A 26,915-nucleotide genomic window follows, 5' to 3' on the forward strand; every position below is an offset into this window, starting at 1 on the left:
CTTATTTTTTTGGGTAAACACGGTAGTGAGGCAGATATCAGAACACTGTGAATAGGAGCATAAACTTTCTGATGCATGCTTGCATAACATATTTTTTCATCAGTTTGAAGAAAGTGCTGCCAGTACAAAACGCTCATATCCGTATCAAAAGTGTGTAATATTAAATGAGCAACTGCTATAAAGATTGCTGTTATTGTTAAGAAGTATGCATATCTCTTTAGGTAACCTGGCAGATATTTTTTAAAAAAATCATTAAATAAATGCATCTTTTTGAAAATGTCAACTTATTAAATATTGAGATAATAGTTAAACCCAATTATCATGCCAACTAGAGAGACCTGTAGAGCTCAATGGGACTTAAATGTGGTGATTAACTGTGTTCATTCATTTCAGTGCGTCTGCTTTCCTTAGAAATAGAATAGAATTTAGTCCATTGAATGAAGTAGGGTAGTTGAAGCTGTCATTTGTTATCATTAATGCGTAGCATGTTAAAGTGACACACTAGAACCATAATAGCTTCAGAGATAAACCAAAGTCTCTTCTGTAGTTCCAGTAAACCGTGTCACACTCTTTGGAATCTATTTTGCTTTTGAGTAGCTCTTGATATATGTATATATATATATTGTAACACTGAAATCTACTCACAGGGGTTCCATGCGGATTGGGAAGGATTTTATCCTGTTCACAAAGAAGGACAACACCATGACCTGCCTTTTCTTGTCCCGCACATTTCACGAGGAGGAAGGCATTGATGAGGTTCGCAAGTATTTTATGACTTTAAAAATCAGTTTATACATGCCTGTCACTGAGTTACACCACCTTTTTCCAATACATGTACAGATTGGTGTGAAGTGACTGAAGCAGACTGTTCAGGGTATCCTGCATCTTGACTTCCTTCTGTTGGTCACACTACCGTTGTTTTCCTCCCATCCTCTGTGTCCTTTTTCTGATGTCTGTATTTATGTATTTTAGTTCTCTTGACACAATTCCTTGGTTGGCTAGAACATGGTTGTATTTTATTTTCAGTTACACCTGTTTTTAGCTATTTGCATTTTTAAAATCCATACCTTGTTCTTCTGAAGCATCCTGTAAGCCTTGCACATATGCACTTTTGTGCGCTTTTTTTTTCCTTCGCAAGTCTTGACAAGTACAAAAAGCTCACTTACATTTAGCGTTGTGTTAGTCTACTGTAAATTCACAGTTCAGAAAGTAAAAGGTGCTAGATTTACAGTATTTGAGCTTAGTACATTTAGTTTTGATTTGGTACCTTTACAATCTTTGGAGGCAGTGATGATACGGAGACAGGAGCGAACTCAATATGCTCAAAAGAATATATTTTTTAAAATTTTGTCCTTGACATGTAGGTCATTGTCCCACTGCCCACGTGGAATGCCCGTACTAGGGAGCCTTTGTCAGACAATCTGGATAGATTTGCCATTGAGACCGAGCTGATTTACAAGTATTCCCCCTTCAAATCTGAGCAAGAACTGATGGAACAGTTTAACAAGATTCCTGAAGATAAAGGTGAGGATTGAATCTGTGTATGATTTTGATAGGAACTTGGTTGTGTTCTGGGAAGTCAGGGAAATAGAAATTGGTTGAAATTCAGGATATTTACATCCAGTTATTCATAGGTTTCTTGAGATGCTGTCACTGGAGGACAATCCAGATGTCTGGCCATTGTGGTAGAGAAGAGGCGGAATACGATGTAATTATCATACGTAGAATAATGGAGTTGGATTGACCTCTAAGGCCATTTAGTCCAACCTCCCTTCTCAAAGCAGGAAGCCTTGTCCGAGTAGACAGATGGCTGTCTAGCTTTCTCTTCAATGCTTCCAGTACGATGCACACATATTTCTGTAGTACAGTTTTGAAAACATTTACAAACTTAAAATTGACGACAATGAAACTGGATAAAACATGTTTATATATAATAGCATTTTTAATGGAAAAGTTGACTGGCTTTTTGCAGTTGAGTGTTTTTTGGATTTAGACAAATCAGAATCGGTTTCGGTTGGTTTGACAATGTCACTGTTTTGACAGAAATCAGCAAATGTTGACTGACTAGACTTAGTAGCTAGTCATTATTTTTTCTAACCAGCTAGAAGAAATGTCCTATAAGATTGCTGTACTCTTGATTGGTTTAGAGATGAGACTTTGTATGCAAAACTGTTAATAAAGGTGAAGTTTTTAAAATATAACAATGTACTATATATATATTAATGTAATACAGAGTTAAGCACGGAGTCACACAGACGGAGTCTGTCAAAATCCTAATAAGAATATGCCAACTGATATGGAAAACAAAGCAATGGCCCACAACTAGGAAATTCAATATGCATTTTCATCTTCAAGAAAGGAGATGCCAAGGGGTGTAGTAGGCAAGGTGCATTTTATCCCCTTATCTGTTCAATCTGTACACAGAACATATCATACAAAAAGACAGACTAAATTCAGAAGAGAGAGGGATGAAAATGGGTGTAAGAAATATCAATAATTTTAAATATACAGATGACATAATCTTACTGGCAGAAAGCAGCAGTGACTTGAAATGACTTTTATTGGAAGTGAAAGAAGAAAGTGCCAAAGCAGGATTGCAGTTGAACATTAAGACAAAGATCATGACTACAGAAATACTAGACAACATTAATGTTGGCAGTGAAGAAATTGTTAAAGATTTTGTTCAGCCATCAATTGAAATAGAGACTGCAACCAAGAAATCAGACTGAGACTCGGAAGGGCAGCAATGAAGATATTAGGAAAGTTCCAGAAGTGTAAGGATGTGTCACTGGATACCAAGACTAAAGTCATCCACACCCTTGTATTTCCAGTCACCATGTATGGGTGTTGAAAGTTGGAGCAGTAATGAAAGTTGACTGGAAAAAAATAGATTCATTTGAAATGTGTTGCTGCAGGAGAGCTCTACGGATACCTTGGACCACCAGAAAGACAAACATGGGTCCTAGATCAAATGAAGCCTGAACTATCTCTGGAGGAAAAAAAAAATGTTGAATCTGTGGCTGTCCTCCTTTGGTGTCATTGTGAGAAGGCAGAATTCTTTGTAAAAGACGAATCATTCTGAGAAAGGTGGAAGGCAGCAGGAAAAGAGGAAGACCAGATACAAGATGGATTGACTCTCTAAAGCTGGGGTCCCCAACCCCTGGTCCATGACCCAGCAGTGGTCCGTGGCCTAGGCAGGACCGGGCCACGGACACAGATCTCCTGCGCCCCCCCGTGAGTGCTGCCGTGCGCATGTGCACGAGTGCACTCCGCCCCCTGCGAGCATGCCACACCCCCAGTGTCGTACTGCCCTAACTGCACATTTTTCCTGATATGGAACCAAAATCTAGCTTCCTGTAGCTTGAACCCACTGTTACGTGTGTTGCTCTCTGGATGATTGAGACTAGATTCTGCCCCTATTCTGGATGACGACTTTTCAGATATTTGAAGAGTACCATCCTTTTCCCCCTCAGTTTTCTTCTCTCAAGTTAATGATGCGTATCTTGAAACTGCTATCACGGTATTCAACAGTGTCAAGAAATAGGCAGAAACATTCAGGTTTTGTAAAAACGGCAACAGAAGATTAGTTTGTTGAAGTATAAAACAGTACCTGAGCCTTTTTTTAAATAAAGACACAAAAGTCAAAGTTGCGATTTCCCCATGAAAAGCTTTATGGGCTGATCTGATTGCTTTGATTTCAACCATAGAGAAACTGAGGGCTCTTCTCATTCTTGGCTTAGGCAAAGATTCGGAACCTTTTGGAGGTCAATGATTCATAGGATCCAAGGCGAAGAAACTTAAGATAACGATGCAGGAACAACACATTCCAGCTCCTCCACTGAGTCTGTTTTAATTGCTTTGGATTGCCTTATTTTCTTAAGGAGTGCTATTGATGCTTCTGCTTAAAGAAAGGAAGAACGTTCAGGAAATCTTACGCATAGAGAAACCAACTGTAGTTAAAAAAAACATGGGCATATAAAAAATAGCAACAAGAGTTTAAGTTTCTTTTTTCTAAAAAATCTGCTGAAAAACTGTAGATTGATGAATTGATACTACTGAAAGAAGTGGTGAGTGACTTATGTTCCCCCAAAAAGTGTCAGGCAGTGGGGCCAGATCCAGAAACTCAACCCACACTCCTTATATTATCAGATTGGTAATCATCTGAGAATGCAAAGTATAACCAAAGAAAATGTTTGCTTGATTTTACATGAGATCATTGATTCCTCACTGCTTAAAATAGTCAAGAATATCTTCCAGCAACGCAGCTACATTTCCTGTAAACTTGATTCACTAAAACATGTATTTGATGGTTTCAGCCAGAAGGTTATGAATCTTCTATCCCCTCTGACTACTCAGAGAGGCTGTGTTTCCAGAAAGCACAGACACCAAAAGATGCTTCCTTGCAGGAGGCAGTAGCTAAAGGGATGGGAAGGGCCTGCTGGTTGAGAACGCTTGTGCTGCACATTGTAAACAATCACTTCAGCAGCAGCTGTTGAGTAAATAGAACTATTCTGCATTGCCTGATCCGGTTACTGTACTTAAATACAGTAAGATTTAAATGTATGATTCCTTGATCTTCACAAATTTGAAAAACTGTCAACATTACCATAACTAAGAAAAGCACTTTTGACCATCCAGCTATACCTGTGCCATTACAAGGAAATGTGAAATTTTTCTTCAAGAGTATATGGTATTTGAGATTGATCACTTTCTAATTCCAAAGAATATAAGTGGAATACTGTCTTGGACCTTTGGCAAAAATATTGTCATTCATCCTCATTTAGTGTTTACTCTTGCGGATCTTTCCATCTTTATGTGATTTTTGTCGAGTTTGAAACCAGATGTGTTTCTGAATTAACAGTGTTCAAGGACGTCTCCATTTTGACCAAAAAAAAAAAAAAAGCACTTCAGTGTGTAATTTTAAGCCATGGAACATTCTCTATTTAATATCATCTGTTAATTTTTTAATTTTTGTGAAATGGTGGCCAAGAAAATCAAGTCGGTTAGGGAAAGTCAGGAAAATGGAAAATAAAATACTATTTGTCTTTGATGAACTTAACGTAGCTTTGTACTCAAGGGAAGAATGAGCATATGAGAAGCTTAATATCGTTGTTTCTCATGTCTCAGGGACCTTGGTGATTATCTTCAACCTCAAACTGATGGATAATGGTGAACCTGAGCTGGATGTGACCTCTGATCCCCGAGATATCCAGATGGCAGAAACACCACCAGAGGGAACGTAGGTTTGATGAAAATGGCAGTCTAAGCTGCATTTAATTGTTTTTGTGGAAAATCCAACATGACTGTTCTGGGCTTTCAGCTGAGAGGAGCTTCAACCCTTGAGTCATAGACGGATGGAATAGGGAGTACATGCAAATACAGAAGTGATACAGAAGTGGTTTTACACACAGATGTGTGGGATTTCAGACTGTGTCTATTCAAATCTCTTTTTTAAAGTTTATTTTGGTTTTCACTGAAACCAGCTAACCCAGGAATCCACAGATTTGGTAGAATTAACTAGCCAACGCTTGCATGTGACTTCCACCAAGGTCGTCCACACCTAAAAAAGAAACATAGAGGGATGGAGTGTCACCTGTCACTTTGCACCAACTTTGATGAAAGTCAGAAACAAGTGCAGTTAAAAACTAAACAATATTGTACCAACTGCCCTGCTGGGAATAATATCACTTTTACTAAGTTATATACAGGAAGAGGTTCTTTGCTTCTGATCTTTTCCAAAGCTGATGCAGACAGAAGGGTGAAGCAACATCCTGCTGCAGGATATTGGGACAACAAAGAGATTCTTCGTGGATTTTGGGTGTCACACATACAGTTTTTGGATCTACTTGGACTCCATTCAGAATGTCAAGAGCTGGGAGTTGCCTCTTCTGACAAGAGTCGTGAGAAAGTTAGGAGTTCTCTCCTTCTGTTTCCTTTCTCTCTTTTGTTTTCTCAGGCATATATTACCACTGTTGTTAAGAAATTTCATGACAATTTCTCAGAAATTGAGAAATTTCATGGCACAAGCAGCTCTTTTTAGAAAGCATGTTGGGTGAAGCACTAAGCTGCCTCCTATAGACTGCCCGTGCTTTTGGAAATTGATCATATCTCTAAATATAGGATGTGTTGATATCAATAGGTAACTGCAGTGCAGGAGTAGGAAATAAAGCAGAATCAAACATTTGGTGGAGGATTCAGCCTATGAGCCGTAAAGAAGTGGAAGAGCGACTGTGAAGCTAACAACATATTTATTTCCAAATACATGCCTTAGTTAGCCCATTTGTCACCAAATCCCCAATACAGAAGGCAAGTTGACCATGTAATTGGAAGCAGAGGTGACTATTTGTGTGCAGTCTTCTGATCGCTGCAGACATTAAAATGCCTATGCTGCGGTTGCACTGGCAAGTACAGGATTTGCTGTGGAAGTAGAAAGAATGTATTTGAACTTTTAAAAACTGACCACATGATGCAAAGGGCAATGTGAACCAGGCCAGTCTTTTGCTTCAGATGCAGAGTTATTTCCCTCTGTCACTGGGGCTTCTACTTTTTTTTAGCTGGTGCAATTTGAGCAATGTTTTCCCCATGTGATTAATTGTTTCATTTTCCAAAAAGAATTGGGGGGGAGTGTGACAAACCCAGACCTACTGGAGGATGTCACAGTTTCACTAAGCTGCCACCAACCATTCTCTATAAGAAGTCACACAGACCAGGGATGGATTTTTAACAAATAAAAGAATAAGGTTTATTTAAAACAACACACAGGGAAAATAAAATGATCAAGTGAATAAGATACAGTAACGTGGCTTAGTCTCAATCATACATACACACAGTTTGGTTCACACAGAACACTTAACTTGAAGCACAGACCCTGAACCTATCAGTTCTGGCTAACCATACAGACACCTGAACCTATCAGGTTGGTACTGACTGACACACAGTAGTACCCTGTCTGACACACAGACTCCCACTCAAGCTTCTTCTCTCAGCTCTTCTCCAGCTTCTCCTCCAGCTTCACACAAGCTCCACATATATATACAGTACAGCCCCTCCTCCTGATGTCCCGCCTTCCACTCCCCATAGGATGGAACTTTCCCTCCAAACCCATGACAGACAGGTAACATCAGTGCTGTATGTAACAGGGAGCAGTCAAGACTGTATGGTATTCTGATGATATACTAAGCTGGGTGTGATGTTTTGGACAGCACTCTTTCTCCGTAGTTGCCCTGAAGTGTTTAATTTTATTTTTTAAAGCAAACTATCTAGTTTTCACACTTTATTCATTAGTTTGAAACATTAGTTTAGCATTACATTACCTCTGGACAGAAAGTGGCTGCCCAACAAGGCCTTGCAAATAGCAGAGAAGAGAAGGAAACAAAATGCAAGGGAGATAGGGAAAGTTACAGAAAATTGAATGCTGACTTCCAAAGAATAGCAAGGAGAGACAAGAGGGCCTTCTTAAATGAACAGTGCAAAGATGAGTTTACACTTTACAAGTCAACATCTCCCAACAGGTAAGAGCATTATCATTTAAAGAAATGTTTTCTGGTATAAATTGCTATAGGTTTTTTTTAAAAAATTACCATCTTCATTGTGGCCTACCTGTCCTAGATACACAGCAATAGAATTATGATCTCATTTGCATTCTTTCTCCTGTAAGAACTGGGCTAGGCTTCTTTGCCCTACATACTTTGTAGAAGGAGAAATGGATAGTAATATATATTTTTTCTGTGGCCTCTACAGATGCACACAAAAAAGGGTTTTTGCAGCTGTGCAGACAATCCTTTGGAATGTTCCAAAGCCTTCACCTTCCATTCCTAAAATTTATAACGTATACCCTGCCCGTGTTCCTCAGCCTCTCTCTGTCCGCCATGAGAGAGAGAGAGACGTCCTCCTCTTGCTACGAAGCCTTACATTTCTACTTAACAGTAGATGTCCTATTTCTCTTTTCTCGTTCTTCCTGTAGTTAGTATTTTATTTATATATTTTATTTAATTTTGTTTATTAAAATTATTTATATAATTTATATATTTTAAAGAGAGATTTTACTTATTCTACTACTTAACTGTTTTTCCCCCTTCCCTGCTTTTTTCCTGTCCTGCTTCTTGCTAGTGGATTTTCTGTTTACGTTTTACGTCCTTTTTGCCTTTAATGAAACTCTGTTCTGGCTTTGGGTCTAAAATTCCACACTCCGATGGTCATACTTTTGCTTATTTTATTTGGGCGAAGGCATCTAATTCAGCCCTTCTTAATTTTCTGATGTTTTGCCAAATTAGCTCTAAAAACCCAACAACCTAGACTGTGTTCACATATTTGGGAAGAATCCCTGAAATCTTCAGCCTCCCTTTCCGCAGCCCCAGCAAAGAATTCTGCCCCAATTCTTCATCTGGTAAAGGAGGATTTGGAACAACACCCCACACCCTGGAATCAAGCGTACAGCCTTCAATATGCAAGGGCAGCCTCAAAATCTTAAATGTTTTGAAGTCAAAGCACATCTCACACTCTAAAAACAAAATTGTTCTGAAATGGAACAGGACGGGCATAACGGTCTACCAAAGGTGACAGAAATACCCACACCTTTATTCCAAACTTGAGAATTACTGAACTGGCAAGCCAACCCCCACACCATTGGCTCTGTATTGGATGGAGAGCTTCATAGCTCATCAGTACGAAGTATCCCATTATTGTCTCTGAAATTACCAACCCCGGGAACATCACCATGAGATGAATGCTCCTCCCAGCTTCTCAGTGACGGGGAGGACATACGGAGGAATCGGTCATTGGGCTGAATCCCTTCCAAGAGCTCACCACCATTTAAGTGAGCCTCCAGTTCACTACAACATAGATGGAGTTTCTGTACATTTCTCTGTCCGCTATCTGCCTTGTAACTCTTTGTGTCGTGGTGATTGACCTTCATATTCAAGATCCTCTCATTTGAGGTCCCCATGATGTCAGTCTCAGTATCATTCTTCAACACTGGATCTTAGATACAGGACGGCCAACACTATTCTTTTGCCCACTGAATTATTTTTACTATCACCACTGTGTTGGAGACACAAGTGATGCTACTCACCAGAAGCTTCCCCTTGATAACGAGATCACAAGTCCACTCGCTAAACCATATCAGTCTCATCACCCATGACATGAATATACTGAAGTACTGCACAACTCTGCTAGATCAAACCATTCCAGATCTGAATCACAATTGAACACATGTCTCCATCCTACCATGGTCTCTTACCATCCCCTGAGAGGCAGCCCCCTTACAAAAAAAAAAATGCATCATCTAACCACGGAATCTCAACAACAACAAATAACTCGCAGTATTGTCGTCCTACCACCACCAGACTCAAATTTTGCACTTACCTCTCCATCAGTGCAGCTCCAGATGCCAAATCCGACTGCTCCTCCAATGGCAAGGGAGCACAAAACCCCAGTCATACCTGTGATAGAGGAACAAACACCGTATTTTTCTGTGTATAAAAATACCTGCCTTCTTATCCCAAGACTTGTACGAGATAGCACTCCTCTCTTCAACAGAGGATTTTGCATCATACAGTGATCTAATGGAAATGATGACTAAGCGCTACAGCTACGAATAGTTTAATCTGCATTCTCTGCAAAAAGAGGCTATCTTTGCTAGGGTCCAAAAGAATGCTCCCGATAAATCTCAAATTAGCAATGCTACAAAAACTAACCAATCTCATTAAGCAATCTTGGAAAAAGCCATCTACCATACCACCAACCTCTAAGAAAATAGAAGATTTCTGCAGGGTACAAGAGGAGAACATACATTTCCTCTTTAATATCCAACACCAAATTCCACTATAGTAGAGACTACCCAAATGAAGCACAGAAGTGGACCTCGGATGATGGACAGAAGAACTATTTTACCACCCTCCACATGAGAATATCCAGTAGGCAGGTCATAATGGGGACATATCATCAGTTCATCTGGGAACAATTTCAACCTGTAATAACATGTTTGCCTGAGGATAAACTGATGTAAGGCTTCTCCTTTCAACAAGAGGCTTACTCATTCGCAGGTCACCAAATTCACTCTACTCATCTTACTGCTGACTGTTCTGCTGAGAGTATGGCATCAGCTCTAACTGTGCTGACATGCATGGCTCAGGTCTTCAGGTATGTCTTATATCTCAGGAACCTGTATTGAAGACATACTATTTGAGGGGGATGGTCTTTTCTGTAGCAAAGCTGATGACTTTAAGCAGGACTTCCATAAGAGAAAGACCGCAGCCAGTCATATGGGCTTCAACCTATAGCAACACAGACAACAATAAAACTGCTGCTGCTGCTGCTACTACTACTACTACTACTACTACTACTACTACTACTACTACTACTACTAATAATAATAATAATAATAATAATAATAATAATAATAATAATAAAAGCTTTACTGAAGCAGAAACTACCAAAATCCATGATACCGCTCACCAATATCACAACCACAGTTTCAACATCAACCTGCAACCCAACCTTACAATTGCTGCTCAAGCTATAATAAGTACAAACAATCAGCCAAAATCAGGAGAAAAAAACGTAAACAGCATCTTAGACTCCCCACTTCCGAGACTGACAGCACTATAACCTCCAATCCATTGTCAGCACTAGCCCTGTATATAAGCAATTGGTACAACATCACCTCAAATTCCTGGGTGTTGAACATCATAAACCATGGTTATGCCATAGAATTTTGCCCTCTTCCCCCAACAGGCCGCATCCAAACTGCCACTCCATTTGTACTCCTCAAGGCAGACGTGGCCTAGCACGCGATTACTCAGGTCCCATGGGAGTTGGTGACAAATGGTTTCTATTCCTGCTATCTTACAGTGCCAAAGAAAATGGCAGAGGCCAATATTATTATTTATTTATATGCCGCCCACACTACCGAAAGGTCTCTATTAGACCTGAAAGGCATCAAGAAATACATTACAACCAAGCACTTTCAGATGTTAACCCTGCAGACCATTCTACCACTCCTCCAAAGCCGATACTGGTTTGTAGCCATAGATTTAAAAGACATCTACGTTCACTTCTCCATATGGGATTACCACCACCCATTACTGTGCTTCATCATAGGCCCCCAGATCTACCAATCCTGTGTCCTTCCATTTGGGCTGTCAACAGCTCCAATGATGTTTACAAAGTGTGTGGCATCAGTTGCAGCTTACCTTAGACCTCACGGGATTACCATCTTCCCATACCTTGATGGTTGGCTGTTGACAGCACATACTTGGGATAAATTACTCCAAAACCTTGATTTCACCGTTTGAGTCTCAGTCCAAACATCAGTATGAAAAAAGTCACCATTTGTTCCCTGCCAGGTAATCCAGTACATAGGATCCATTCTCAACTTGAAAACTGTGTGGGCTTACCTGTCTTGTGACAAAGTAAACAACTTCATCTACAGTGTCATGCAGATGTCTCAGTCCCTGAACTCCACAATTCATTCTTACCCATAACAGCGGTTCAGCATGCCCAAACTACAAATGAGACTCCTTCAAACTTATTACCACCTGAACTATGACGACCGGGAGGATTCCCAGTTTAAAAAGATTTCCTTTCCAGACCTCTGGAAGCAACTACCCTTTTGGCAACTAAACTAAACATAATGGTAGTCACTGACACCAGTAATACCAGATGTGGGGGCACGTTGCTTCAACAAGGACATACATGCTCTGTGGTCTCTGTATGAACAGACAAATCACCATCAGTTTCCTCAAATTCCTTGCGATACACAGAGCGCTGAAAGCATTCTAACATTTTCTTTTTGGCAAGACTCCTGATCGCGATGAACAGTACAATTGCAGCGTATTACCTAAATAAATAGGGTGGCACAAAATCCCTACGTTTACTCAACCTGATGATTCAACTTTGGAAATGGTGCATTGCCAGGTGAATACTTCCCGTAGCCGTCCAGGTCTCTGGAGGCAACAATACTGGCAGATCTCCTCAGCCGCACATTAATACAAACATGAATTGGCGTTTCTTCAACGTGGTTTGTTTATTTATTTATTTATTTTATTTATATCCCGCCTATCTAGTCGATAGACCACTCTAGGCGGCTCTATGAATCCACACTGGTGGGTTAAACAGCGCCTGCGCTGGTCCTCTCGGAATCTTCCAGAGCTATAGGGAAAAAGATACAAAGTTTAGGTTGCCCTGTACTGCGCACGCTCCTCCCGCCAGACCCTCAGTTCCATTTTTCCACGCATGGAGTTGGAACCTCTTGCTTTTCAGAGCTCTATTATATCGCTTTTTTACTGATTTTTGGCTTGACTTTGGCTCGTTTCTCGCTATCTGATCGTTCTGTTGCCCTGACCGTGGACTGCCTGACCTTTCTATTGCCTCTGTTTTCACTTTTCCTTGGCTTATGTCAGCTAAAAAGGGACCCTTTAGCCATTGCTCTTCGTGCTCCAGAAAGCTACCTTTTCAGGACCACCATTCTTTGTGTCTTTTTTGCCTGGGAGAGACTCATTCTTCTGCTAATTGTAAACACTGCAAACAGTTTACGAAAGTGATCCTTAAGTCTCGTCAGCAACGCTTGAAATTTCATCTGTGGAACCAGACTTTGTCTGCATCCCAACCTTCCGACATGGAGTCTGTCCGATTCACATCGACTGCGTTCGGAGGTGACTGTAGTGTCCACACCTCCCTCTCAACCAGCCAAAGGAGTCTCGAAGAAGCCATCGAAAAGCAAGGCTAAGAAGCAAAGCACCGGCAAGAAAAATTCCTCCGATGTTGTGGTCCCATCCGCATCAGCACCGAAGGAAAAGGCGGGTTCTCAAAAGCTTAAAACAAAGGCTAAGATTATCCTCATGGTGCCGCCAATCTCCATCGCTCTCGCTCCTCCCACAGAAGCCCCCCGTCGAAGAGGCCCCTCGACGTCAATGTGAGTAAAGCTTCAACATCGACTGCAGCATTAGACCTCTCTAAACGTCCCTCACAACCACTGCAGGTGACAGGACTGGCTCAACCATTGCCTGAAGCTCCTCGGCGCCATCTTCTTGCCACTGAGGAGATTCAGCCTAACCCTCAGGAGTCTTCTGATGAAGAGGACAATGATGACTCCGAGGTCTCCTTAGACACTCCCACTCCAGGGGAACCACTACCTCCAGAGGCTGCAAATTTAAAGCCATCATCACCTACAGAGGATTTTTCCTCATATACACAGATGATAGCTCGTATGGCACAAGCTCTCAAATTAGCAGTCGAACAGTCTCCCCAAAGGGAAGAGAACCTTATTTTTGGCGATATTGAGGCTGAGAGGGCCCATCCAGTCAGCCTCTCCTTTATTCCTGAACTCTTGGACTTAATAAAGAAATTTTGGGAGCACCCAGCTAATCCCACGACCATTTCCAAGAGGACTGAAAATCTCTATCGTATACATGGCAAGGACACATCCTTTCTAGTGATGCACCCTGCGCCAAATTCCCTTATAGTTGAGTCTAGTTCATCCAAGACTCCTCCTAAGGACCATCCTACGCCAACCAATAAGGAAGGGAGGAAGTTGGAAATTCTGGCACGCCGACTATATTCTATGACTACTTTTACTTTACGGGCGGTCAGTTACCTGTTTGCTATGGGGGCTTATCAAAAACAACTTTGGTCCAGAGTTCTGCCTGCACTAGAAGCAGCTCTGGATGACATCAGGCAGCTCTGTTTGAACACCCATGCAGAGGCACTGACTGTCTCCAAATATCAGCGTCTTGCTGCCCGCCATGTAGCAGAGGCCACTTCAAAAAATGTTGCCTCCATTATCACATTGAGGCGACATGCCTGGCTCCGCTCTGCCAGTATTGTCAAAGATATTAAATCCAAAGTGGAGACCTTACCTTTTGACGCTTCAGGTCTTTTTAGCCAGAATACCGACGAAAACTTGGAAAATCTGCACAAGAGTAAGAAAACAGCTAAATCATACTCTGTACAGCCACAACCCAAGCCACCAAAGTTTCAATGGCACTCAAGATACACCACCCAAACTTACCAGCAACCCTCTACCAGTACTTACCGACCTTATGGTAGTCAGCCTCCTCATCGCCCTTCTCAGGCTACGTCTTCTTCTTCTACTTTCAAGCACCAACCTTCCAATAGATAGCAGTCCTTCAAAGCTCCTGGGAAGAAACAAAAACAGTACCTTTGACTCTCTGACCACCCACGCCACCCGCCTTTCTCCTTACCTGCACAATTGGAAACTCATAACACAAGACACCTGGGTCCTCAGCATTATAAGCTCCGGCTACCACCTGGAGTTTATCGAGTTGCCCCCTCTAGGACAGGTCTCCCCTACATCTTATGACCCTGTCCTGAAGGAGGAAATCCTCACTCTTCTCCAGAAGGGAGCCATTCAAACTGTACCACCCAAGGACATCCTGAACGGCTTCTACTCCCGAGACTTCTTGGTCCCCAAGAAGGACGGGGGTATGAGGCCTATCCTGGATTTAAGAAACCTCAACAAGTTTCTCAAACTACGCAAGTTCAAGATGGTGACCTTAGACTCCATCGTTCATCTTCTGAGACAGGGGGATTGGTTTGTGGTGGTGGATCTGAAGGACGCGTATTTCCATGTCACCATACACAGAAACCACAGGAAATACCTGTGTCTACTCTTCAACAACACTGTTTACCAGTTTGTGGCCCTACCATTCGGCCTTTTCACGGCACCAAGGACTTTCACCAAGTGTATGGCGCCCGTGGCGGCTTACCTTCGTCTTCAGGGGATCCAGGTGTACCCCTACATAGACGATTGGTTGATTGTCTCCAAATCGAAACACCAAGCTTTACAAGACACTCATTGTGTCCTCCAGATGTTACGGGCACTGGGCCTGACAATAAATTACGAAAAGTCCAAGCTACGTCCTTCTCGAGTTGTGGATTACATCGGAGCGAGGATAGATTCTGTCCAAGCTCGGATGTTTATGCCTCCAGATTGCATCCAGAAAATACTCAACGCCATAAGAAAGTTCAGACCCAACACAAGGGTGAGGGCAAAACTCGCACAACATCTGTTGGGCCTCATGGCCTCCACAACTTCGACTCTCTCTCATGCCCGCCTCAAAATGCGTTCCCTCCAGGTTTGGATGTTGTCACTCTTCAATCCACTCCACAACAACCAGAACAAACTCCAGAACTGGTTCAGCAGCTTCAGTGGTGGCACCAGAACTGGCTCAGCAACTTCAGTGGTGGACCTTTCGGCCTCACCTGCTGGTAGGACGTCCTTTTCGCCCACTTCAACTAACTATTCAGGTTACGACGGATGCCAGTCCCCTGGGATGGGGAGCGTATTGCAGAGGTCATCAGATCCATGCCCAGTGGTCCTCGCAGGAGAAGCAACTGCACGTAAACCATTTAGAGCTTTTGGCCATCATAAAAGCCCTGAGGTCCTTTCTACCCCTTGTGCACGGAAGAGCGGTTCAACTAGTCACCGACTATACCACAGCCATGTTCTACATGAACAAGCAGGGGGGGACAAAGTCCAAATCCCTTCTGCTTCTGGCGATACACCTCTGGGAGTGGTGCTACCAGAAACACATCTACCCAGTGGCCATTCACATAGCTACAGAGGACAATCTGGTAGTGGACCAACTGAGTCGCCGTTCCTCTCAGAACCACGAGTGGGAATTGAACCTCGAAATATTCCGAGCAATATGCATCAAGTGGGGAACACCGAGCATTGACGTGTTTGCATCTGTGAACAACAAGAAATGTCTGACCTATGCATCTCGTGCAGGACGGGGCCACGGGTCATCAGGAGACGCGTTCATGATTCCATGGGGTAGAGGCCTCCTGTACGTGTTTCTTCCCATTCCCATGGTTCAGAGCCAGGGCCCTCCAGATGAAAGCGGAGGCAATTTTGATTGCACCCTGGTGGCCCAGACAACCTTGGTTCTCTGCTCCTTCAGATGGCGGTCGAAACTTCCTCCTCTCCTCCACCTGATTATCGGGGTCGATCTACCACCCAGATGTGGAATCCCTCCATCTGACAGCCTGGAGGATATCCCAGCGGTAAAGGAGGTGCTTGAAAAGGCAAGAAAACCATCAACAACACGACTTTACCAAAACAAGTGGCAAGGTTTCTTGAGATTTACAGCGGAGCGAGGTCTACAACCTTCCCCAGTCTCGCTATCTACCTTGCTGTTATATCTCCGGTATCTATTTGACTTAGGTTTAACCAAGTCTACGTTGAAAGTATACACATCAGCTATAGTGACTTTTCAACCACGGGACTCACAGTCTTCCAGATGGTTTTCTCGTCCAACGGTGAAAGCCTTTTTCAGAGGCCTGTCTAACATGCGACCTTCTGTGAGACGGCCTTTACCCCAATGGTCTTTACAGGTGGTACTTCATTCATAGTCCGCCCTCCTTTCGAACCTATGGCTACTTGTGATTTGAAATTTTTGTCTCTTAAGACTTTATTTCTCGTTGCTATCACCTCGCCCCGTAGAGCCAGCGAGCTTGCTGCGCTCCGGGCTGATTTTCCCTATCTTCAGTTTTTTAAGGACAAGGTGATCCTCTATCCAGATGTTTCCTTCCTTCCCAAGGTTGTGTCGGATTTTCATGTTAACCAACCGCTGTTGCTGCCAACCCTGTTTTCTGATCCTGCTTCGGATGTTGAGCGTACGCTCCATTGTTTAGATGTTCGTCGTGCTTTATCTTTTTATATTACAAGAACTAAGGACTTTAGAAAGGTCCAAAGGCTCTTTTTATGTTTTTATGGCCAAAGAAAAGGATCTGCTGCTTCGTCGTCCACACTTGCAAGATGGCTAGTTTCCACTATCTCTTTGGCCTACGAGTTACAGCATAAACCTCCCCCTGAGGGACTTCGTGCTCATTCTACAAGAGCTGTAGCCACATCCACAGCCCTGCTGGAGGGGTGGACATACCTTCCATCTGCAGAGCAGCTACTTGGTCCAGTGTGTCTACATTCATTAAACACTACAGACTGGACCTTTGGGCTAAGAATGACACAAGATTCGGGAGGGCTGTACTCACATCGCTGCTACAGTGACAGCCCACCATCCTGTAAGTAGCTTGGTAGTCACCCACCAGTGTGGATTCATAGAGAACCACGTTGAAGAAGGACAGGTTAGTTACCTGTAAACATAGTTCTTCAAGTGGATTCTCTATGAATACACACAACCCGCCCGGCCTCCCCACGTGTCCGTCACTGTGGATTGAGTTCCAACTCTCTCTATGTGCGGGCATATGGAACTGAGGGTCTGGCGGGAGGAGTGTGCGCAGTACAGGGCAACCTAAACTTTGTATCTTTTTCCCTATAGCTCTGGAAGATTCCGAGAGGACCAGCGCAGGCGCTGTTTAACCCACCAGTGTGTATTCATAGAGAATCCATTTGAAGAACTATGTTTACAGGTAAGTAACCTGTCCTTTGTCACTCTGTCTACAGCACCTTTATGCACAAATAGGGATGCCGGTGGATAGACACGTTTGTTTTGAATGCAAGCAAAAAAAAAAAAAGCCACCTTTACTGCTCACAGGAAGGCATAGGGAAGCATTCCATGGGGGGAGTGTTACCATCTCATGGAAAAATGCTCTGCTTTACATGTTACCTTTGTTTCCCCTCGTCCAGTGCCCCATTGTCAAAATCCAGCGGGACAGGTTCAAAGTAATACTGGTAACACCTTGGTGGCCAAAACAACAGTTGGCATCTTCCCCTGTACTGCCACCTTCTCACTTGCCACAGCCATTTAGTCCACCGTCTGGATGTAGAGCAGCTCAAGCTAACAGGTTGGAGAATTTCTCACCAATAAGAAACGCCTTACCACAGGCAAGAAAACCACCTACCAACATTTTCTAGAGCTATAAACGGTAACAGTTTCAGGATTTTTCAACTTCCATTAAGAACCTCCCAATTCCGATGCCATTACAGTGGACCCTTGACTTACAGACGGCTTGACTTACAGACTTTTTGAGTTACAGACTTCTCTGGCCGCAAAATTTAGGTTTGACTTGCAGACTGAGATTTGACTTACAGACCAGAAAAAAACCAAAATGGAACAAAAACGGCCTGTTACGGGATTAATCGGTTTTCAATGCACTGTAGGTCAATGGAGACGTGACTTACAGACTTTTTGACTTGAGAACTGCCTTCCAATATGTATTAAGTTCTCAAGTCAAGACCCCACTGTATGTACAGCGGTGCCTCGACTTAAAAACTTAATTGGTTCCGGAACTCCGTTCGTAACTTGAAATGGGGGTAAGTCGAAGCACCATTTCCCATAGGAATGCACTGAAATGCAATTAATCCGTTCCGGCCAAAGGGAAAAACACACACCAACCCCCCCCCCCCCCGAACTGCAAGACCCATCGGAAATACGATTAATCTATTCTAGCCGAAGGGGGGGGGGAACAAACTATGCAAGACCCTTCGGAAATGCAAAAAAAGCAAAGCAGAAAGCAAACAACCCCCCAAGACCCATTGGAAATTGGCGGGGGCAAAAAACAAGCAAAACCCACAAGACTCGTCGGAAATGGGGGGAAAAACACCAAAAAACAAAGAAACTCTGCAAGACCCATCACAGCACAGAAACATAACCCTCCCCAGCCAAAAACCACGCTGCAAAACCCTCCCAGAACAATGGACAGTGGTGCCCCACAAAACGATAATTCGTTCCATTGAAATCACTGTTTAGCGAAATCATTGTCTTGCAAAAAGCGTTTCCCCATTGGAATGCATTGAAACCCATTTAATGCTTTCCAGTGGGGAAAACAGTCGTCGTCCAGCGAAGATCGCCCATACAGAAGCCATTTTAAATCGCTGTCTTGCGAAAGAAAACACCCTAGGGAAGCCATTTTGCGGAGCTTCTGATCAGCTGTTGAATCGTCCTCTTGCTAAGCATCAGGCCCGGGGAAAAAAGCGTCTGGGGAATCAGGGACCAAAACGTCATCCAGCGAAATTCCCCCATAGGAATCACTGTTTTGCACAATGGCGGTCGCAAAAGCTCATCATCATGCGGATTTGTTGTTTTGCGGGGTCATCGTCTTGCGAGGTACCACTGTATTCTCAAAGGCTAAAGAGGAAAAACAGCCACCCACAAATTATTTCTGACATACATCAAAGAGGTCATGGACCACATAGGGAAACTTTGAAAAAACACAATCTACAAACAGTATTCAGACCCACCACAAAAATACAACAAATGTTACGGTCAGCAAAGGACAAAAGGGATCCCCTCACCACTGCAGGAGTATACCGGATATCTTGCAGCTGTGGCCAGGTATATATTGGAACCACAAAACGCAGCATCCACACCAGAATCAAAGAACATGAGAGACTGGATTAAAACAACCGGAAAAATCAGCAGTAGCTGAACATGCCCTAAAACAAGCTGGACATGAAATTCTTTTTCAAAATACTGAAGTGTACTGGACAACACCAGCAATCATTATGTTAGACTGCACAGGGAAGCCATTGAAATCCATAAACATCAGCATAGCTTCGACAAAAAAGAAGAAAACCTAAAACTAAACAAGGCCTGGCTTCCAATACTGAATAACACAACCTGCAAAAGATCAACGAACTCTACCCAGCCACAAGGACCAGGGATCATTACACAAAAAAGACCAGCTAATGACACCCATCAATCACAGTGACAGATAATCTCCCCCCCCCCCATCACAACAAAAAACACACTGATCACCCTATCTCCTGAAAAGGACAAAAGCTGTACCCACAGCTATAAATACTCAACTATCCAACAAACAGCAACAGAGCATGGGCAGAGTTCCTACTCCAGTCCTCTGAAGATGCCAGCCACAGAGACTGGCAAAACATCAGGAAGAACAACCTTCAGAACACAGCCAAAGAGCCTGAAAAACCTACAACAACCACCTACCCAGAACAGTTTTTAAAAAATAGAAAGCAGCACCTTACCTTCCAGGCAATCCGAAGCCTCCTCCGATTGCGCACACTCTAACTGCTGGTGTGAAAGAGCTACAAAAAAGCAGCCTCTTCACCACCAACAGTTAGCAAATTTGAATTCCCCTCCTTTTTCCCCTGCCTTTTTCCAGTCGCAACTCGAAGCTCTGGCCGCAAGTCGAAGTAAAATTTTGCAGCCGGCGCTGGTCGTAACTCGAAATGGTCATATGTTGGGACGTTCGTAAGCCGAGGCACCACTATATTGTACTCCAATTCCTTTTTACACTTTAAAAAATTGGACTATTACTATCCACTATAAAAGTTTATTTGGCTGCAGTAGTAGCTCATTAGACACAAAATCACCCATCTTTGAACTTTTTCAAAGATTGAACCTTAAATTCTTGAAAGTTTTAAGGAATGCATTTCCAGAGGTCAGCCCTCGGAAGAACCCCAGGTCTCTTTCCTGGAGCACCTCAGAGCACTGTTTTTGTGTACATGCATAGGGGAGCCCTCGAAGAACCAAAGTCACTGGTGGGTAACCTGTCCTTCTTCAGTCTGTTTTTCAGTGTTCAAAATAATGCTTCTTCCCAAATTTGCCATCAAGGATAGCAAAAGGTGTCAGATTCTTCTGAGCTCTAGATAAAGGCCACCATCCATTTCTGAAGTTGTTTTAGATAGAAAGGTAATAAGATATACCTTTGCTCATGTATGGCAACTTTGTTCTAAGACTGGAAAATACTGGCTATATTTGATTAGCAATATTAATACTATTACAGACTGAAAATTACAGGTAAGCCCCGTAGTTCTTATTCATGGTTGCTGTGGATTGACATTAAGAGGTTTGCTGCCTACGCTGAAACTAAAGTTGGAATTTCCAGATTTTTAAGACAATGGTCTCCCCACCACCACTAAATCGCTACAGCACATGATTAACATCCCCTGATGCTGAGCTCTCTGTTCTCCTTCATCTGCGTGCGAACGTATCAGGAGGATTTCAGAACCTTCTACTTACCCCACTAAGTTGTATCCTTATCTTTTTACTTTTTCTTCAACCCTTATATTGGTTGTCATTTTTTTCTTTGTTTTTTACTTAGCTTTAAAAAGTTGTTTGGCATTTCCACCAATTTTTTAATGGCTTGTGCAGTATTCTTTAAGAAATAATGATCTTATTGGGGGGGGGGGAGTACCACACACTGATAAAGATAATAAGTACCTATTTTGTTTGGGCAAACTACATTGCTCTCCCCTATTAAGGCAAAATCTGGAAGTTTTACAAAATTTGATCTGAAAAACCACCTCACAAGCCTTCACTCCAATTTTTTGGGAATATTGTATTTAAGTGACTCAACAATCCTTCAGAACCTGAATCTTTGCAGATGAAGGGGATCATACTGAAAATCCATCCAAGGTTGCTGTTAATATTCTGATATTGATATTGACAAAACTCAAAAAGACCTGTTCTTCGTGGCCTCTGTGAATACACACTAATGGGTTAATCTGCGCTTGTGCAGAGGCTTTGGAATATTCTAGAGCTTCAAGTAAAATTTTGGCCCCTCCCCCTAAGACTTCATGGTCCGCCCGCCCTAACAGCTACCTCGGTTCCATTTTTTCCGCTGCTGCAGCAGGTCTCCTGGCTAGAGCTCCGTGAAAGAATTTACTTCGGATTTGTCTTTAGATACCGTTCGTATCCTTATTTCTTACTAAAAAGAGGAAAGAAGAAGGGAGAAGGGGAAAGAAATATTATTTCCTGGACTTTTACACCCCCCTTTCCCCTCTACTCCGTTTCCCGCCCTTTTTTCATGGCACCCAATGTGACTTTTAAAAGTTGTGCCTCCTGTGGGAAGAAGATCCCCTCAACTGACGGACATAGATTTTGCCTTTTTTTGTCTGGGGTAATCTCATATCCCTAAATCTTGTCGTCATTGCAAAAAATTCACTAAACAAGGACTTCGACTTCGTGAGCTCCGTTTGCGAGCAGCTCTTTGGGAGAAATCCCTTTTACCACCTGGTATGGAAACTGGATCTACTTCTGTGGCTTCTGAGCCCCCCTACCAGCCATGAAATCTAAACCTTCTAAATCGGCTAAAATTAAATCGTCCCAACCTTTGAAGTCCTCCACTGGGTCCTCCTCTAAAATAAAACCACCGACTTCTCCATTGCCATCTAAACCGCGAAAGTCTCCTCAGTAGGATGATTCATTTACCAACCTTTTGCCGCCTCCGCGTTCCGACTACCCATCCCCATCTCTCCCCATTCTGACACCACAATCTCCCATTGAGATTCCGTCTTGGGGCTCTGTGCCTGGTACTCCCAGGTCGCCTTCTCCTTCACCTCCGCCTTCCCTGCCAGCTCCGGAACCACCCTCTCCGCCACCGTCACCTAAGAAGAAGAAAGCCAAAACTAAGCACCACGACCCACCGCTAGGAGATTCCCAGTCGAGACCAAAGGTCTCCCCCCCAGGGGCTCGACTTTCTCGCCCCAAAGGCAGCAAGAGCCGTACTATGAAAGAGGATTGGCCACCGGTGAAATTCTCTAAGAAATATATTAAGCGCTGGCAGAGGCAGATGGAGAAGCTTTACGATCCAAGACTTCTCTATAGCCCCGTGGCCCCGAATTCGTCATCCTCGGGGGCTTCTTCCTCATCTTCTGATTCTTCCGATGAGTGCTTCTCTGTACCTGCTCATCAGCCCAGCAGTACCAATCATAAGCGACACTGGTCGATACTGACCATGGTATCACCGACCAAGAAACCAAAGCATACCGCGGTACCGAAGTCGTCAGCTTCCCTACATCAGCAGTGTTCGAAGCTTGCAGACAAGAACTTACCTACAAGCTCCCTTGGTACGGGGGCTCATGGTACCGACAGATCTAAGAGGAAGCGGGAACAAGAACCTCAGGAACAGAGACGGCTTTAAAAGAACAGCTCGCTTGCCTTCCGAGTCAGACTCTTCTTTTCAATTGGTTCGCATAGGTACCAACCACGATACCGACAGCGATACTGACGATACCGAGTGTGCTTGCTGCTAACAATACTGAGCCTTACCATGGTACAGAATCCGGTACACAACATGGTACCGAACGCAGTACCAGACGTACTAGCAAACATAAAGACAAGCGACTATCGAAACCGACGTGCCCTTTACCGGAACCTTCTGAGTCCAACCATTCTAACTTTCATGACATTTCAGATGACTCTTTGACTCTTTTTCCGACGGTTCAGCTCCTAATGACAATACACTAGAATCGATAATCTTTGATAAGAATCCTCCTTCTCCAGCTGCCGACTTCTCATCTTACTCATAGATGATAAATTGTATTGCGACAGCCCTTGACCTTCCCGTGGAGAAGCCTCCTGATATTGCTATGGACAAGGTCTATGCAGACATCGATGAGGATCAGAACCCTCCCTTGTGCCTTGCTTTTATTCCATCACTGTTGAGGACGCTCAAGCAACCCTGGGATAGACCCTGCTCCACCTCTCAGATGTCCCGCCGAGTGGAGAACCTATCTCGACTTTCTTGTTAAACATCCTGCGCCTAATTCGCTGATCGTGGATGTGTCCCAATCCAAGTCGAGGCCCAGCTCTTCAGCCATGCCGAATAACAAAGACGGCAGAAAAATGGACATATTGGGCTGTCGCACATACTTCTTTGCCTCTTTTACTATCAGAGCCGCTAATTACATCACTGTGATGGGCGCATACTGTCAGCACCTGTGGAATCGGGTGCTTCCATCTCTTCAGGCTGCTCCAGATGAACTTCAACCCAGAGGCATGTCCATTCATCAGGAGGCAATGGCCCTAATAAGACAGGAGCGTATTACTGCCAGACATATCCTCGACTCTGCCTCGCAAAGCTTGATGACAGGCGTTGCCATGTGACGCCACACATGGCTTAAATCGGTGAATATCACAGACGACTCCAAAGTGCGAATCCTCGACCTGGCTTTTGATGGCACTGGTCTTTTTGACCCTAAGTCAGATGACATCCTGAATAGTCTCCATGAGGCTAAGAAAACAGCACGTTCTTACTCCTCTCAATCTTACTATAAGCAAAGATACCCTGGAAGCGCCAATCAACCTTCCAGACCTTCCAAACCACCAAACCTTATCAGGGCAAACAACGCTACTACGCTCCTCAATCTAACTTTCCGACTCGCCAACTGGAACAGTGTTACCGTTCCCAACAATCTTACAGGAAACCCGACCGCAAGTCAAAACAGGGACTTTGAATCCTTCTCTCTCACTACTTATGGCTTCTTCACCTCTCACGCCACTCGGTTATCGCCCTTTATTGCAAATTGGTCTCTTATTACCTCAGACAAGTGGGTCCTTTCCATCATCGCTCACAACTACGGCATAGAGTTCTTAGAGCTTCCTCCACAGCGTGTCATCATCACGCCACCGTCCCTACCCCTAAAGGAAGAAATAGAGACCCTTCTGCAAAAATCAACCATCTCGAGTCTACCCAGACCCACCCAATCCTGGCTTCTTCTCCAGGTACTTTTTGGTCCCCAAAAAAGGATGATACCTTTTGCCCCATTTTGGACCTCAGAGACTTAGATAGATTCATCACTGATCACCCTAGAAAAAATCCTACCTCTTCTTCAACAGGGGGATTAGTTCGTGGTGATCAACCTCAGCAATGCTTGTTTCCATATAAACATAAGAGAAGACCATCGAAGGTATTTACGGTTTTCCCTTGGGCTCAAATGCTTCGAATTTTCAGCTCTACCATTTGGACTTTTCTACCACGCCAAGGGTCTTCACAAAATGTATGGCTCCTGTGGCAGCGTTCCTCCATACAAGAGGAATCGTTGTCTACCCATACATAGACAACTGACTCCTGGTAGCACCAACTCAGCATCAGGCAAGGCTCCATACCACTACGGTGTTACGTCTACTTCAAACCCTAGGCCTGCAAGTAAACTTCAAAAAATCAAAGCTCGTCCCTTCTCAAGTGGCCAGGTAGGTACATGGGAGCCGTCCTTGATGCTCGAAAGGCCAGAGCCTTCTTGCCCAGAGATCGGGCAACAAAGATCACTGCCCTCATCACACAATTCCGACCACTCCAAATGGTCACCGCGCACTGTGCTCAATGACTGCTGGGTCTGATGGTGTCCACCACGTCAGTGATTCCTGTCCCTCTTCGACCCTCTCAGGGATCCTCCCATCAAGCAGCTCGTAGTGACAACAGAGCTAGCTCAGCAACTCCAATGGTGGACCAAGCCCTACAACCTCTTTTTGGGCTGCTTGTTTGCTCCACTGCGTCTCACAACAAGAATTAACACCGATGCGAGCACCGTCGGTTGGGGTGCTCATTGCGCGGGCAGACAAGTTCACGATCGCTGGTCCCCAGCAGAGACGACTCTACACATCAACAATTTAGAACTTCTTGCGATCTTCAAACCCTGCCGTGCCTTTCTCCCTATCATCAAGGGTACAGCTGTACAGATAGTGACGGACAACACCACTGCCGCCTTTTATGTCAACAAGCAAGGCGGCACTCACTCTCCTGCCCTTCTCTACCTGACGGTCCAGTTTTGGGAGTGGTGCCTGGAGCATCACATCTTCCCGTCTGCAGTTTACATCTCCACGCAAGAGAATGTTTTGGCGGACCGTCTCAGCAGGCTGACGGTTATGATGCACGAATGAGTTCTGGATCAAGATGTGTTTCGTCGTATCTGTGAGAAGTGGGGCACTCCTGTGGTGGATGTTTTTGCCACTTCTACCAATGCCAAATGCCCAATCTACCTTTCCAGAGGGGGTCAAGGGAAGGGCTCACATGGAGATGCGCTCATGCTACTCATTTGCCTCAGCAGAGCATCGGCAATGGTCCTTTCAATGCTAGTAAGACAACGTCGTCTTTCCCATAGAAGGGCTTAATTATTTTCCCCAGTCCATTATCTTGCTTGTCTTTCTCTCTAACAGATTGATGTAATCGCCCTCGGCAAGAAGGAAAATCTGGATACAGTGTGACTTTATCTGGAAAAAATTGGAGGAAAGGAGGATCCACCCGGAAAGCGGACAGTTCCGACGCGTTTCTCACTGAGGTTATAGCCACAAGGAAAACTACTTTAAGGGTGAGCAGATGTTCAGAAGCAGTAGCAAGAGGCTCAAACGGAGGCCGTGTGAGGCAATTAAGCACCATATGCAGTGACCGTTGTTTTGGGTCAGTAGATGAGGAAGGTACGGGAGCTTCATGTACTCCTCCACTCGTCTTATTAGCATCGTGAACCATGGTTGACGAGGCCAGAAAGGGGCTATCAAGATGGCATTGGCGTTGTCGTGGCATATCTTGACAGCTGATCTGAGTAAAGAGGAAATGTGTACAGTAGAGGGCCGCTCCAAGACACCACGAAAGTTCCAACAAGTTTTCATTTTCGTCGGCCAGTTATACTACCCACTTTCTTTCCTAAACCATCTTCTCCTGTTGAGCGATCTCTGCACCTGCTCGACGTTCGCAGGGCCTTGTCATATTATGTTCAAAGAACTTCCTTGTTTAGGACCTCCAAGCATCTCTTTGTCTCTACTCACCAGCCCTACAAAGGTCAACATGTGTCACCACAGACCATCTCCAGATGGATCGTCCAGGCCATACATCTGGCTTACGAACTAGCTAGGAAACCCCTTCCGTGTTCTGTCAAAGCCATTCTGCCAGGGCGGTAGCAACTTCCACGGTGTTTCTGAGAGGTGTCCCTCTTCAGGACATTTGCAAGGCTGCTACATGGTCCACGCCGTCCACGTTTGCAACCCACTACAGACTACAGGTCAGCGTTGACAAATCTGCCTCATGTCAGTCTCAAACAACCATATATTGGAGCAAGTGTGGACTGTACCTTGGCCTAGGCCTACCTTCCACAAGACAGGTTCGCCAAGTTGGCTGGGCTTCCACAGCCTTTCTCACCTGGAGCCAGGGTCATGGCCTTACTAGTTCAAAAAGTTCTTGAACTAATTATATCAACAGCAGCGGTCACTCACCTGAAAATAAGATCATTACAGGCATGGTACCGTGTCCTC

The 26,915-nt window shown here is 43.9% G+C and overlaps 1 protein-coding gene across 2 annotated transcripts in view; it reads left to right on the forward strand.

The window, feature by feature from the left end:
- The window catches only part of MORC2 (MORC family CW-type zinc finger 2), a 70,860-nt gene that overhangs the window by 18,835 nt on the left and 25,110 nt on the right, over window positions 1–26,915 (forward strand). The window contains exons 6-8 of one of the 2 annotated variants that reach the window (XM_072983632.2): window positions 648–756; window positions 1,365–1,524; window positions 5,128–5,239. In XM_072983632.2, the coding sequence (XP_072839733.2) occupies window positions 648–756; window positions 1,365–1,524; window positions 5,128–5,239 (381 nt within the window). The remainder of the gene's footprint in view (window positions 1–647; window positions 757–1,364; window positions 1,525–5,127; window positions 5,240–26,915) is intronic. The other variant, XM_078381565.1, reaches the window with a different exon arrangement.

Source organism: Pogona vitticeps, chromosome 14, assembly GCF_051106095.1.
Source record: "Pogona vitticeps strain Pit_001003342236 chromosome 14, PviZW2.1, whole genome shotgun sequence".
Taxonomy (NCBI): Eukaryota; Metazoa; Chordata; class Lepidosauria; order Squamata; family Agamidae; genus Pogona; species Pogona vitticeps.